The sequence below is a fragment of the Perognathus longimembris genome, chromosome 5 (assembly GCF_023159225.1).
Source record: "Perognathus longimembris pacificus isolate PPM17 chromosome 5, ASM2315922v1, whole genome shotgun sequence".
Lineage (NCBI taxonomy): Eukaryota > Metazoa > Chordata > Mammalia > Rodentia > Heteromyidae > Perognathus > Perognathus longimembris.
Genome location: NC_063165.1, coordinates 45,665,430 through 45,680,577, shown reverse-complemented (window position 1 = coordinate 45,680,577; position 15,148 = coordinate 45,665,430). Strand labels below are relative to the sequence as shown.

Below are 15,148 nucleotides of genomic sequence, written 5' to 3'. Positions count from 1 at the left end.
CACCCCCAGATCCCTACCTTTAACTACCACATTCAATGAAATGTTCACTCTCTAACTCACAATGGCAATCAAATTTCAGCACGTTAAATTTCAATCTTGCTGGGCAAGAAGTGAACTGTATAAAAGCCATAGTAGATAGTTTAGACAAGAATCTGAATGCTTCCAGAAAAACAATGGCAAGGATGATCTATAAGGAAAAATGACCGTTGTGGAGATTTGAAAGCTCCAGCCCAACCTCAGGTTCACATCTTGTTGAAGTGTTTCAGTGCCTCCAGTCTCCTGAGCGTGACACACGCAGCCTTTCAGGACCTGGCCCTTCACCGTTTTCCTGGTTTCCTTCTTCCCTGCCACCAGGCTTGCACTTCTTTCTTCCGTCCCTTCACTAAAGCCCCTTCACTAACCAAGACTAGAGCAGGTGTCACCTCCTTCTATGGGTATTGTTAGTCCCTTGCCCAGCCCTTCAGACTCACAAGTCTTTGTATCCACTTATAGTGAGCTTCTTATGTGCACTTCTGCATGAAGCATCTCTTAGAGTGTACTCAATAAGTGTTAAAGAAATGAGGGAACATTTTAAATCATTGACTTCTGTTAGCCTCTTTTAATTCCTAAGGGTTTGGGGCCACATAGGGCTAGAGTCAATCTACGTATCAGATCGGGGAGGAGACCTCTCAGTCAGCACACTACAGTCACTTTACAAACCCCCACAGGTAATGAAGTCAAGGCCTCTACAAATGTCTTGAAAATTTTCATAACCATAACGAGATTTCCTAGCCTTTTAATGGCAAGTAATTCACTTGATTTCTTCATAACTTATTTTGCTATTTACAGTTAAAGGTGTGTATGTGTCTGGGATATTTGTTACACATAAATATATGTTTACACGTGTTTTTTTCAGTTAGATTAAGAAAAGCAGTTTTTTTTTTTTTTTTTTTTTTTTTTAGATAGTTGGTCCTGTGAGACTGCTGTGAAGCGAAGAACAGTTTATCTCTGGGGATTTGATAACAAAAATGAGTCCGTTCACAGTTATGTTATTGGTTCATGATGGGGGATTTGTGTTTTAGATGTAGTTGCATTTCCATGGAAAGAAAGAGGGTAGACTAAATCTCAGATTCTAATGGCAACTTCATTTTTGTTCGTGTTTAGAGAGGATGACCTCCCACCTAAGTGCTCTTCGGCCAAAGCCTTTCACACAGAGATCTCCTCATCGGAGAACAACACACTGACTTCTTCTAACACCTACAACAGTCGATACTGGAACAACAATCCAGAGGGTCACAGAAACCCAGGCTCCCTCAGCCAATTCAGGGACTTGCGCCAGTCTTCCTCGCTCCACTCAGGCAGTGTCCGTATGCCATCCATCTATGCCAACGGGAACCCTCTGGTCCCAGGTCCACATAAGACTCTGGTAGTGACAGCCAGCCGAGGGCCCTCACCCCAAGTGGTGCCCCGGAGCAATGGCTCAGTGTGCAGGAAGCCCCAGCCTCAGCACACGCATTCCTACACCGTCAGCCAGGCCACACTGGAGCGGATAGGTGCAGTGCCTGTCATGGTGCCAGCCCAGAGCCGGGCAGGGTCCTTGGTATAGGACAGATACACTGTGTTCCGGAGAGAAAATGCCAAGGCTAGGCGGGGCAGGCGAGGGCTGGAAAGACCCTCCTTGCCTGGGGTTACCTGGCTGAAGTCCTGTGTGATGGGACTTCATGCTCCATGAAGCTTCTTGAAGCATTGGTTCCCCTCCTCAGGTGTCCTGCGATTCTGTTTGAAAGCTGCACCTCTAAGATGTGCCAAGCCACGGAGAAAATGAAGGAGCAGAAGACCAACTGCAAAAAAACCCACGCTGCAGTCCAGTCAGGCCTGATCTTTAATTCTTGCCTAACAATAATTTTCAAGAAACTAAAGTGCCAGATGGAGTTTCAATAATGAGATCATCTAAACAAAAGCATAGGTGTCTTCATGGCGAGTGGCGCTGTGATGTGCTGGGCATCTCAAGTCCCTCATGCAGATGGCTTCATGGCAGAAATGGTTTCTGCCTGTTCCACCAGGGCTGGCTCTCCTCATAGAACCAAAACTTTACACAGCATTTGGTGAGACATTGGAGAAAACAAAGGAAACATCTCTAAGCAGCCCCTCCCCTTGTATCTCTTCCTGGAAGAGGAAACCATGGCTTTCACATTTGGAATGTTGCTATATTGACAGATCCTTGCCTGTCTGTGTTATTCCAGGATCTGTTGCAGGCCTACAACAAACCCTGTTTATTACGTCTGGAAAATGTCTTCAGCAAACTATTGGGTGTATTTTCTTCTTTTTTTTTATAGGGAAAACTTAACCCCCTGATCAGCAATCGCTGTTAGTGAGTCCAGCAGGAGGTCTGTCACAAAGCAGCCTGTGACACAGGAAGGCAGTGGTCGGTCCTGAGCCTGGTTGGCAACCTCCCTGGTGGCCTCTCATGGCTTCCAGGTTATTCAGTGAAGGTAATTCTTCCTGGTTTGACAAAAGAAGTTAATGCAGGAAAGGCAGGCATTATTTTGGTTTTGCTACTTTGAAAAGAATTCTTTTTGTAATGGAGATAAGTCAGCGAAATGGGGTGCCTGCATCCTGGCCTACGTGCTCCTGGGAGCGTGTGCCCTGAATCTGACAGCTCAGGTTTGCAGTCTTGCCCTTGGTGCATTTCACACATGGGGAAGACTTAATTACTCGTTGTGGCTGGACTTGAGGTTCACCAGATGATGTTCTAGACACCCTGCTTTGTCTTGTGCTGTGTGGGCCTGGCCACATGTGTATTGGTAACTATCTCGCCTTAATCTGATTGTAAGCAGCCCATGCACAGTGTCTTCCCAGAGTCCATCCCTAAGTTATTTGTGATAGCGGCCCAGGATCCAGGATTCCACAAGAGCATCTTTCTTTCCCTCCTGCGCAGGCGCAGCCTCTTCTCACCGCGCTCCTGGGCTGCTTTTCCTGCCTGCAGGGGCATGGCTGGGCCAGGCGGCCTCCAGGCTACTTCTGGTAATTCCAGTACGTGGGAAGCAGCAGCTGCTGCCAGCACCGTTTTGTCTCTGAGAAGGCCACGCTCAGAACCACTTTAATGTTGATAAGCATTCACCTTAGCATTACTTAGTTTTCCACTTGATGGTTCTTGACTTTGTAAACGTTTAAATAAATGAATGTCTATACTTTTTATATAAAATAAGTGAAAATACCCTGACACAGAAAAGATGAATACTATCAGATGCTGTTTAGAAAGCATTTGTCTTGCATTTCTCTATTCTTTCTAATGATCTAAAACTCAATAAAGTTTATTCATATAGAATAAGTTGTCATTAATCACTATATTACTGGGTATATTTTTTTTTGTTTGTACTAGGGTTTGAACTCAGGGTTTCATTCTTGTTAAGCAGGTACTTTACTAATCCATGCGTCCAGCCTTTTGTGTTAAAGTTACTGTTAAGGTAAACTTGCCCTTTGACCCAAATCACATGAACCATGACCCTATCTATACTTCCTGTTTCAGCTAAGGTTATACATGCATGCTGTCATCCCTAGACTTTTCTGTTGAGATGAGGTATCACCGTTTTGGTTTTTTTTTTTCTCATACTGGTCTCAAAATGCAATCCTTCTGGTTTCAGCCTTCCATGTAGCTGGTGTGATAGGTACATATTTCTGCACAGAATTATTAGTTGAGATGGATCTCACAAACATTTTGCTGGACTGGCTAAAATTGTGACCACCTTCCAGCTCTCTGCCTCCAGTGTAGGTAGAACTACTTTGTCTGTGCTTGGTATTATTTTAATGTAGCATTCCCTTTTCTATTCTGTTAAATAATGCCTAATGATCATTTTTTTTTTTTGGGGCCAGTCCTAGGGCTTGGACTCAGGGCCTGAGCACTGTCCCTGGCTTCTTTTTGCTCAAGGCTAGCACTCTGCCACTTGAGCCACAGCGCCCCCTCTGGCCATTTTCTGTATATGTGGTGCTAGGGAATTGAACCCAGGGCCTCATGGAGAGAGGCAAGCACCTTGCCATTCGGCCATATCCCCAGCCCCCATAATGATCATTTTTCTAATATATTTTTTTTTTTTTGCCAGTCCTGGGCCTTGGACTCAGGGCCTGAGCACTGTCCCTGGCTTCTTCCCGCTCAAGGCTAGCACTCTGCCGCTTGAGCCACAGCACCGCTTCTGGCGGTTTTCTGTATATGTGGTGCTGGGGAATCGAACCTAGGGCCTCGTGTATCCGAGGCAGGCACTCTTGCCACTAGGCCATATCCCCAGCCCCATAATGATCATTTTTAACGAGCGTAGAGTATTTAAAAAATCAACGTTTCTTGTTAGAACTTTAAGTTGATTCTACTCCCCTCATCCATGACTTAAGGTGTAATGATCCTGTTTGTGCATTTAGCTGTTTCTGTGTGTCATGAAGACAGGACCCGGACCTGCTCTTTCCACCACTGAGTCTTCATCACCTACCTACCACAGTGTCCATTCTGGATGTCCAGTAGATAAATGGCGGAGAGCTGTAAACTCAGATTGCCAAGTCAAGTTAGAGGCATGGGTGTAAGTCAACATATATTGGATCAAGCATGGCTGGAAGAAACCTTAAAAGTTTAAATTTTGATTGAATATTTACATGCAGCTATAAGGACTAGTAGAAATTACAACATCCTTTGCTTAATTTCTTCCCATAGTGACATTTTGTGTAATTCTTGTATAACATCATAAATTGACATGGATATAATCTATCACCTTATTTAAAATATAGTGCTTTTGCTTGCACTGCGTGTATGTGTGTATGTATGTGCAAGCACAGAGTTATATGCATGTTTTAAAGGTCTCACTGTGTAGCTCAGGTTGGCTGCAAACATACTACCATCCCTTCTTAGCATTGTGAGTGTTGAAACTACAGGCATGTGCCACCATGCCCAGCTCTAGTTATATGCAATTTTACATGTACCTTCATGTGATTAGCAGGACAGTAGAGATAGAACACTCTGGGTGCTGTTATTTCATGGCCTGCCCCATGTCTGTAATCTCTGATAAACATTTTCTTGTTCTCTGTCATTTTGTCCTTTCAAGTAAATGTTATATATAATTTCTGAGGATTGATATTTTTTGCATGTAGGGTAATGTATTTGAGATCCATCCAAGTTGTTGAGTTTTATTGCAGAGCCAAATCCTGTGGTGCAAATATCCCAACAACACCAGGGTTGTTTCCAGTTTTTGTTGTGAATACAGCTGCTGTAAACCTTTGTATGTAAGCTTCCATGTGAGCTGTAAGTAGTATTTCTCTGTGGTAGAGGCCTAGAAGTATAATTTCTGGGTTGCATATGATGCACGAATGTTCAGCGTTGAAAAGAAAAACAAAAAATGGCATACTTCTTTTTTCCATAGTGACTTCTCATTTTCTCATCCCTTCCAGCAAGAGTGATTTAGTTCTGGATATTAAGACATCCAGGCCTTTCTTGCACTCTGTTTTTGAGAGAGGCTCTCCCTTCCTTCACCTGAACCATGATGCTATATTTTGCTTCTCACCTTAACTGGGATGACAGGCATGTACCGTTATAGCCATCATCTGAGAGATGGTAATGTCTGTGCCTTTGACTTATTTGCCCAGGCTGATCTGGAACCACAGTCTCGCTTAATGTCTCACTGATAGCATGTACATGCCACTGAGCCCAGCTGTTACTGAAAAGTGAACTTTTTTGCCTGGGATGGCCTAGGACTATGATTTTGCTGGTCTCACCCTCCTAAGTAGCTAGGATTACAAGAATGAGCCTTTTGTTCCCAGATTTAATAGTTTTTCACTGTTTTGATAGGGACATAGTGCTATCTCATTGTGGTTGCATTCTGCATGTTGCAGTGGCTAATGGTAGAGAACATCTTTCTTTTATATGTGTTTGATATTGTGTCTTCAGTGAAGTGTACATGTTTTCTACTTTTTGCTATTGAATTTTGAGGGTTTTTAAAAAATATATCGGAGATGTAAGTACTTCGTTGGATATTGTTTAACATTTTTTCTTACAGTTTATGGCTGATAATTTCATTCTCTTCATGGGGCTTTTCATTGAGTTTGGATTACAGGGATGTGCCCATAGTCCAGGAATTTGAGGTTAGGAGGGTTGTGGGTTTGGAATAAGCCTGGGCAACTTGTCAGCAAATAATTTTCAATGATCTCAAATTAATGAGTCTAAACTTTAGACCCATACCAAGATGCTAAAAATGTTCTGTATTTTCCTAAAATTGTATGGTTTTATATTAGTTCTGTGATTTGTTTTTGTTGTTTTAAAAAATGTTGATGTTCGAGTTGAGGTTCACTTTTTTAGACCTGTGTTGGTCTGGAAAAGCTTCCATCTTTGTAAATGGTGAACTAGATGTATTCATGTAGGATTTCTCCAGCTGTTCCACTGATGTTTTTGTAACTGTCACTCCAACAGTAATCTGTTGATCACTACAGGTATTCGATAAGCCTTAGTATCTGATAAAGTGGTTTCATTCCACTTGGTTCTTTTTTGAAGTCATTTTTTTTTTTTTTTTTTTTTTTGGCCAGTCCTGGGCCTTGGACTCAGGGCCTGAGCACTGTCCCTGGCTTCTTCCCGCTCAAGGCTAGCACTCTGCCACTTGAGCCACAGCACCGCTTCTGGCCGTTTTCTGTATATGTGGTGCTGGGGAATCGAACCTAGGGCCTCGTGTATCCGAGGCAGGCACTCTTGCCACTAGGCCATATCCCCAGCCCCTTTTGAAGTCATTTTAACTATTTAAAGTTCTATGCTTTTCTTCACAAGTTTTAGGAATAAAATGATCCATGTCCAAAAACACCTTGCTTTTTTCATAAGAATTACAGTAAGTCTGTAGAATCAATTTGGGAGGTATTAACATGTTTACTATGTTAAATTTTCCAGTCTATTACCATGGTATATCTCTCCATTCTTTTAAGTCTATGATTGCTTTCACTAGAATTTCGTATGGTTCAGGTACTATACATGCTTTATTGGATTTATAATCACTTTGTTTTTTTTAAAGCAGATCTTAATAGTACCAGTCTTTAAATTGTGGTTACTATATTCCATTGATACTAAATTAAAATATGAGTGGGTTTTGTGTGTTCGTTTATATCCCACAACTTTACTGAATTCATATGACTCGAAGATTTCTTTTTCCTTTTTTGTCACCCTTTCCCCCCTACAATGTGTCACCTGTAAATAAGGGAATGTTTTATTTCTTACTCTTCAACCTGCATTCCTTTTCTTTTTCTTACCTTATTCCAATTGCTAAAACTTACAGCACTATGTTAAATGAAAATAATGAGTGAATGCATTTACTTTTTATTGTATAGGTGATGTACAGAGCGGTTACAGTTACATAAGTCAGGTACTGTATTGAGTACATATTTCTTTTTGAACAGTGTCATCCCCTCCCTCATTTTCTGTTTTTTCCCTAATGACCCCCCCTCCTTAAGTTGTATAGTTAATTTCCAACATAGTGTCTAGTGAGTATCACTGCTGAATTAGTTCACCCTTTGTCCCACCATTTCTGTTTCCCCTTCCCCTCCCCAAATTAGATAAACTTACAAGACAAAAGGTACAGAAAACAAAACCAGGGACAAAAGGGGAAAAACAGGAAAAACAAACATACAAAGCTGGGTGCTGGTGGCTCACACCTGTAATCTTATCTACTCAGGCTGAGATCTGAGGATTGTGGCTCAAAGCTAGCCTGGACAGGAAAGTCTGAGACTCTTACCTCCAGTTAACTCAGAAAACTGGAAGTGGCACCTTGGCTCAGAGTGGTAGAGCACTAGCCTTGAGTTGAAGAGCTCAGGGACAGCGCCCAGCCCAGAGTTATGCCCTATGAATGACCTATTCAAAAACAAAACAAAACAAACCCATTGAAAGTAAAATAAAAACTCCATTTCTTGGAGTTCATTTTGATTAGCATCATTTTATATGATCATATGCACATAGCAATTTTACTACAAAGTGTGTGAGTTTTGTAGATGTTGTCAGTTGAGGAAGTTCTACACTATTTGTTGAAGTCTTAGAGAAAACAATCATGATTGGTTGTTGGATTTCCTTAAGTGCCTTTTCTGAATTTAATACAATTTTTTACTATTGATAGACAAGATTACATTGATAGGTTTTTCAAATGTTGAGTTTTGCACGAGGACCATAGACGATTTAATCCAGGCAAAAGCATGGAAATTTCTATCTAGTTCAATTTCTTTCCTATTTATAGGACTACTAGCACTGATATTTTGTCTTTATTGAGGTTGAATTGTTTTTAATTTTGAAGTATTGAGCCATTATTTTTCAAGACTGTCAGGTTTGTGAGCATGAAATTATTTATAGTGTTTCCTTACTGTCCTTCTATGAGGAACAAGATCTGTAGCAATATTCCAGTTTCCTTTCTGATGATTTGTGTCTTCTGTATTTTTCAACTATTTTTTTTTTGTTTCCCATCTGAGGACAGGACTCAGACTTGCTATTTGATGTGTTATATTCATTGGCAGGCATCCTATCATCCCAACCATGCCTCTAGCCTCTACATTTTTCAAATTTTGTCCACTGTGATAGTTTTTTCTCCCCAAAGGAACAGCTTTTGATAGCTTCCCACATTTTTTTTTTCTGTTTCCAGCTTTACTGACATCTGTCTTTATTCTTTTACTATTCATATTTCTTGAGGAAAGGACAGTTTATTGATTTGAAACTCTTGCTGTCTTTCGATGTAAAGTCTGAGGGCAATAGTATTCCTCTAAGACAGCTGCTTTAATGGAATCATACAAATTTTGACATTATGTATTTGTATATATTTTTAAAAGTTTCATAGGATACTTTCTGCTTGGCCATGGTTTATTTAGGTGTTACCTCATTTCTAGGTTATTGGGTTTTGTTTTTTTTTCTTTCTGTTGTTAGGGTATAAGAACATATTCTCTGTGATTTTCAGTCTTAAATTGGTTAAAATTTGTTTAATGTCCTTTCCAGGAAAGGTCTATATTAGTTCGTGTTCTACGGGTTCTTGATTCTGGCTGGAACTAGAAATCTTTAATTATTACCTTTAAAAGTGACCAGTTAAACCAATTTTATAGTGTTTTAATATTTGGAAGCCATAAGGATTTTCAATTATTATTAGATAAAATTTGTATTACTTTGCCTGACTCATTCAGTTCCATCCATGAATGGCTCTCTGCCTTTCTGTTGTCAGTCCCCAGTATGTCATGACATTCTGCAGCATCCCTTGAACTGACATTTTCTTTTCTTCTCCTTTTTCTTTATCCTATATATCTCCCACCTGTAAATCGCCTCCCAGATTTTCCTCTAACATAAATGAAATCTAAATGCTCTATCTTCTGTAAATCCTCTTTCTTTCTGGTTAGAAGTAATGCTCCCTTTCATGATGTATGGCATTTATTACCTCCAAGTGACTCATCCTCGTTTCTATTATACTTCTGTTATTTTCTCACATGATTAATCTCTCCTGCAGAGCTGTAAGCTGGATTCTTCCATAACTATTTTTGTTCTTGAACTGTGTGTTAAATAAACATTGTTCTAGGAGGCAAGATGGAAAATGAGCCATAAGTCCTGTCCTCAAGTTGTTCATCTAACAGGAGAAATATTGATGTGCAGGAAAGAAGTAAGATGTATATGAGCAGATCATCAAGCAGACTGGTGTTTCTTTTGTATCATAGTTGTAGTCCCAACACTTAGCGTATCGCTTACAAAGATAAGCTGAATTCATGTAGCATGCAAACATCAGACAATTCCCAAAGCAAGGATATATCCAAGTTGTTTAACCAGATGCCAAATAATTGTGCCAGTTCTCTGGGTGACATTTGTTACATTAAAGAAACAGTAGTCTTTGGTAAAGCTGAAGAGATTACATAATAAATGAAATGGTTTGGAGGAATCCTGTGTTAAATTATGAAGTGCCCTATGAATACTGTTCTATGTTTAGTACATAGCAGGCACGTAAACAATGTTGAGCCCAGTGCTGGTGGTTCATGCATGTAATACCTAGCCACTTAAGAGGCTGAGATCTGAGCTTTGTGGTTCAAAGCTATCCAGGGAAGGAAAGTTGGTGAGACTTATCTCTACTAAACTACCAACCCCCCGCCCACCCAAAAAGAAACACCCCCAAAACCCCAAAGCCAGAAATGGAGCTGTGGTTCAAGTGGTAGAGTGTCCCTTGAGTAAAACGCAGGGACTGTCTGGGCCAAGTTCCAAGACCAGGTCTGGCATACACACATACACACACATACCTTCTTGACAGGTGATCAATAAAGAGAGCGTGGTATGGACTCATTCAGTGTGCAGGGACCGATCTTGACACCTTCTGGGCCATTCTTTGCCTATTTGAAAAAATTGAAGAAAATTTCTATCCTAGAGCTCTTCCTTTTTCCCACACAGTCAATCTTTGTAAACCTTTCCTTTATTTACCACACTCCAGGGAGTCTTGTAGCATTTTCATTCCTCATCCAGGTACTAGGGCATTTTTCTGGTTTGCATGGAATCCTGTTTCCTTCACCATCCTGAGCTACAGTCAGAGTCAGGACCACAGCAGGAAGTTCACTTAGGCACACGTTCTGAGGGAGATGAGGGGTCTCAGAAGGCCTATGCTGCATGGAAGAAATAGTAAATGGAAGGATGCCTTGTCTCACCCTGGACCTGAGCATATGCCCCACCTTCATTTCTTTTTGCTGTTGCATGAGATCCTTGGCTGCTGGGAGGCTAGAAGATGGGTGTCATGGTTGCCACATCACAATTAGACTGTGTGAAATTGCTGAGTTCTTAACCGTAGCTATTAATGGTTTACTTTGTGTTACGTATTTTAATTTTATAAGAAGAAAAAAAGTTCTCTTACAGAGACTAGAGAAGATCTGAGTCTTATACAACCAGCCTCCCTCTTTACATTTCTTCTCCTGGATCTATCTGTCCAGGCCCAATTCACCCGTCCACGTTCACAGTGCCAATACCATTGTTTCTAAAACAGGGTCTCACTATGTAGCCCATGGTGGTCTGAAACTTGAGAGGGTCCTGACTCAGCCTCTCGAGTGCTGGGTATAGAGGAATATGTCACCACACCCAGTCAGTGCCAATCCATTATTGGGTTGTAAATGGAAGTTGTGACTTCTGAGGCCAATCCCTTTGGTATAGTGATCACAGGCTCCAAAGTAAATGTGAGAAATGGGATGGATGGAAAGGGTGGTAACCTGGAAACTCACCCTCCAAGCACTCAGTGGATGTTCAACTCCCAACAAGACTTGCCAGTAGAACTCTGTGCACAATGGCCAGGTTTCATGAATCATCAGAAGCTGGAAATACGAATTTCTGTCTCTTGAACCATGTATGTAAGCAATCCATGGGGGCAGGAGGGGCGGAATTCAACTCTTAAGAGTTAACCATTCATGCCTATGCATGAATGCCACATGGCCTGTGGCTAGGTATTGATAACCTCTGAGGGAGTGGGCCTGCAGCTAGCAGCTCTGTGGCTATACCCAGTAGGACACTGTCTTCTCAATAGCACTTGGTAACCACAAACTATATGCCACACACTTAAAGTACTTCACACCCATTGACTCAGTCCTGAGTGTGGCTCTGAGAGGTGATGTTGTCCCACCATGTCATAGATGAGGATGAGGGATCAAGCCATGAAGCTCCATGTTAGAGCAGCAGCAGAGCTGGGAGACTTGCCTGTAGGCGGTTTGGCTCTTTTTTTTTTTTTTTGCCAGTCATGGGCCTTGAACTCAGGGCCTGAGCACTGTCCTTGGCTTCTTTTTGCTCAAGGCTAGCACTCTGCCACTTGAGCCATAGCGCCACCTCTGGCCGTTTTCTATATATGTGGTGCTGAGGAATCGAACGCAGGTGCTTCATGTATACAAGGCAAGCAAGCACTCTTGCCACTCGGCCATGTCCCCAGCCCTGGCGGTTTGGCTCTTAACCTGTGACTCTGTAGTGCTTTCTGATCATTTGTGCTTCCAGAAGAAGAAAATGTGCCTTCTCCCTTGTTCTTGTCAGAACAACCTGGATATGTGTGTGTGCAAAGGAGGGAGAAGGGCTGGCTCCCTCTTCTGCCTGTATCAGCAAGGCTCTTGTGAAGTAATGGAACTGAAAAGCCTCCATTGTATGCCCTGCAGCCCACCCCCCAGGCCCCACCCTGGCGAAGTCACAAGCCCGGCCTGACCCTCTACATGGGGCCTAAGGCCTATGGAGGGAAAACTCCTCTGCACAATGCACTGATTTGTGAGTGCACTTTGATAAAAAGGAAAGCTATAACAGAGAGGCCTCTGCAGCCCTTTTTTTTCTTTCTTTCTTTTCAAGTGCAGGGTTTTGGGTTACTTGCAAAGGGAATGAACTTCTAGATGGGTACAAGGAGTCTTTAGATGTGTTGCTGCTAGCACTTTTTCCCTTTCTCTATTCGAGTACAAGGGTGAAAGAATTTGAAATTTTAGGGAAGATAATCAGGAAGGAATCTCTTCTTGGTTGATAGAACACAGCTGAAGCGTGGGGGGGGGGGGTGGGGGCATCTTTTACCTATATCAGACTTCTTATCCCATTAAAAATAATAGATTCCTCTTGTCTTGAGAAAGTAAAACCTTGTGATGGAAATCTTGTCCTAGAAAACATATCAATATGTTTAGGAGAGGAGAGCTGAGCAGAGAAGGAGAGGACTTGAGCTTTTGTCCTCCCTTCTAGGAAAGGGAAATGATTTTTTTGAGGGTCTGCTGTGTGCCAGACACAGTCCATACATTATCTTCCTTTTCTTACTTCACCTCCTTTCTGTGAGGTAAGCATTACTTTCTCCTGGAGGCGTTGCAATGGCCAGTGTTCTCCCCTCCCCTCCAAGGCCATTTCCTTCCTGCCCCAGCACGGCTGTTGAAACAGGAGCTGCTTAGGGAAGGATTCAAAGGGACCATTGTTCCTGTGATTCTTTTAGTATAGCAAATTATTTTTAAAGTCTTCTATTTTTAGTTTACTTTTTGTGGGTCCTGGGGCTTGAACTTGGGGCCTGGTGACTGTCTCTGAGTGTTTTTGCTGAAGGCGAGTGCCCTACCACTTGAACCACAGCTCCACTTGTGGAATTTTGGTGGCTAATTGGAAATATATTTCAGATTTTGCTGCTCAGGATGGCTTCAAATTATGATCCTCTGATCTCAGTCTCCCTATAGCTAGGATTACAGGAATGAGTCATTGACACCTATCTGTAAACATTTCTTTTTATTTTACCTCCTTGTTTAGTAAAGCTGAAGATTCCTAGAGGGCTAAACTTCCCACTACCCACTTTGCCTTTTGCCACCTCCGTTACCCCTACATGGAGCCCAGGTTGTATGCTTGATGGATGGTTCAACTCCCTCTTCTCCACTCCATCCTAAAGGTTCTTCCTCTAGGCCCTGTTTACTGGATGGTTCTGATGGTCCTGTAGTGGGACTTCCTGCCTTAATCAGGCCCCCTTCCAGACCCCATTCTTTACACTGTTGCTGAGTAAAAATGTGACTTCACACCATTTCTTAAACTCCACCCCCCCATTCTAACACTAATGAGCACTTGAAGCTCTAAAGCTTCACAAGGCAATGCGTATTGTTATTAGTCAGGGGCCTACAAACTAGTCACAGTAGCTCATGCCTTCCTTATAATTCTAGAAACCTGAGAGGCTGAGGTAGGAGGGATCATAGTTCAAAGCAAGCCTAAGCACAAAGTTTGTAAGACACCCCCCCTCCATCTCAACCAGTAGCTGGATGTAGCCGCACATATCTGTCATTCCAGCTAAGGAGAAAAGCATAAATAAGAGGATCACAGTCTCACCCTCCCCCACATGAGACTATTAGAAAGTTGAAAGCAGGATGGACTGAAGATGTGGTGCAGGTGGTAGAGCACCTGCCTAGCAAGCTCAAGGCTCTGAGTTCATATCCCAGTCCCACCAATTAAAAAAAATAATCAGTTGCCCCTAGTACCCAAGTTTGTCAGAATACATACCACAGTCTCCCAGGAGCTTGCCTGTTTGCCCCACTTCTCAGCCTCATCCCTATCTTGACTGCTCCAATTGTACCAATCTCCTAAACTCCCCTAAATTCACACTCCTTGCCTGCACTCCTTTTCTGATCTGGGCTTGTCTTTAACCTGAGCTCAGCGATCGCCTCCTATGAGATGGTCAGGAAAACTACCCTAGCAGACACTTAATGAACCAGGAAGTCCTGTTGTTTATCATGCTAGATTCTACTTAGGATGGGCTTATGGTCAGTGAGATGACTGAGTCTGGCTCTCCTCTTCAGTCAAAATCTACCCAGGATGGAACATGTGCAAGTTGCGGTAATAGCTGCACATGTGCTGCTGCTGGCATAGCAGACTGTTCTTGGCTTGGATTCAGGAGACACAGCCCTTATTCAGTCGATCGCCTGAGTATTTTGGCCTGGCTTTACTTTGCTCCAAAGAGTAATCTGTTGTCCCCCTGGATCAAGATAGTTTCAAGTGAAGCCACATATATGAAGAAAACTTCGAACAGGGCATAAGCAAATATAATTATCAGCCCACATATACTTTTCCTGTGTGTGTATGTGTGCCAGTAGTGGGGCTTGAACCCAGGGCCTGGGTGCCTCCTTTAGCTTTTTCACTCAAGGCTGATGCTCTACTACTTGAGTCTTAGCTTCACCCATGACTTTTAGATGGTTAATTGGAGATGACTTCTCACGGACTTTCCTGCCTGGGCTGGCTTTCTTTGAACTGCTATCCTTAGATCTCAGCCTCCTGAGTAGCTAGGATGACAGGTGTAGAGCCACCTGGGCCTGGCTCACATATCCCTATGTAGGGCTACAATGCATTTTCTAGACCCAGAGTCAGCCAGGTTCATCTTGACTGGCAACTGGAAGGAAAGGGCAGGCAGGGCAAGGACAGCAACCATCAGAGGCAGCATCGCACAGAGATCTTCATTCCGAGAGACACCCATGAGGACCTGGGCACCTTTGAAAATTCTCCTTTCTTTCTGCCACCTCCCTGCCATCAGCAGAGCTGTTGTTCCAAACACACTTCCAGATGGATAGATAGACATGAGCCAATGGTGGGGGGAAAAAAGCTGTGCCAAACAGCATTTACCTGCAAAGGACCACGAGACAGCATGATACTTGTCCCCTTTTTACCTCGTACTGCTTTATCCAGGTCAAGATGCAGGCAAAGCCCCGC

At 42.6% G+C, this 15,148-nt stretch overlaps 1 protein-coding gene across 2 annotated transcripts in view; it reads left to right on the top strand.

The window, feature by feature from the left end:
- Positions 1-1,952, top strand: part of Igsf11 (immunoglobulin superfamily member 11) — a 106,296-nt gene extending 104,344 nt beyond the window's left edge. For both annotated transcript variants that reach the window (XM_048346684.1, XM_048346685.1), the window contains exon 7: positions 1,144-1,952. In XM_048346684.1, the coding sequence (XP_048202641.1) occupies positions 1,144-1,585 (442 nt within the window). In that variant the 3' untranslated portion in view covers positions 1,586-1,952. The remainder of the gene's footprint in view (positions 1-1,143) is intronic.
- The last annotated feature ends 13,196 nt before the right edge of the window (positions 1,953-15,148 follow it).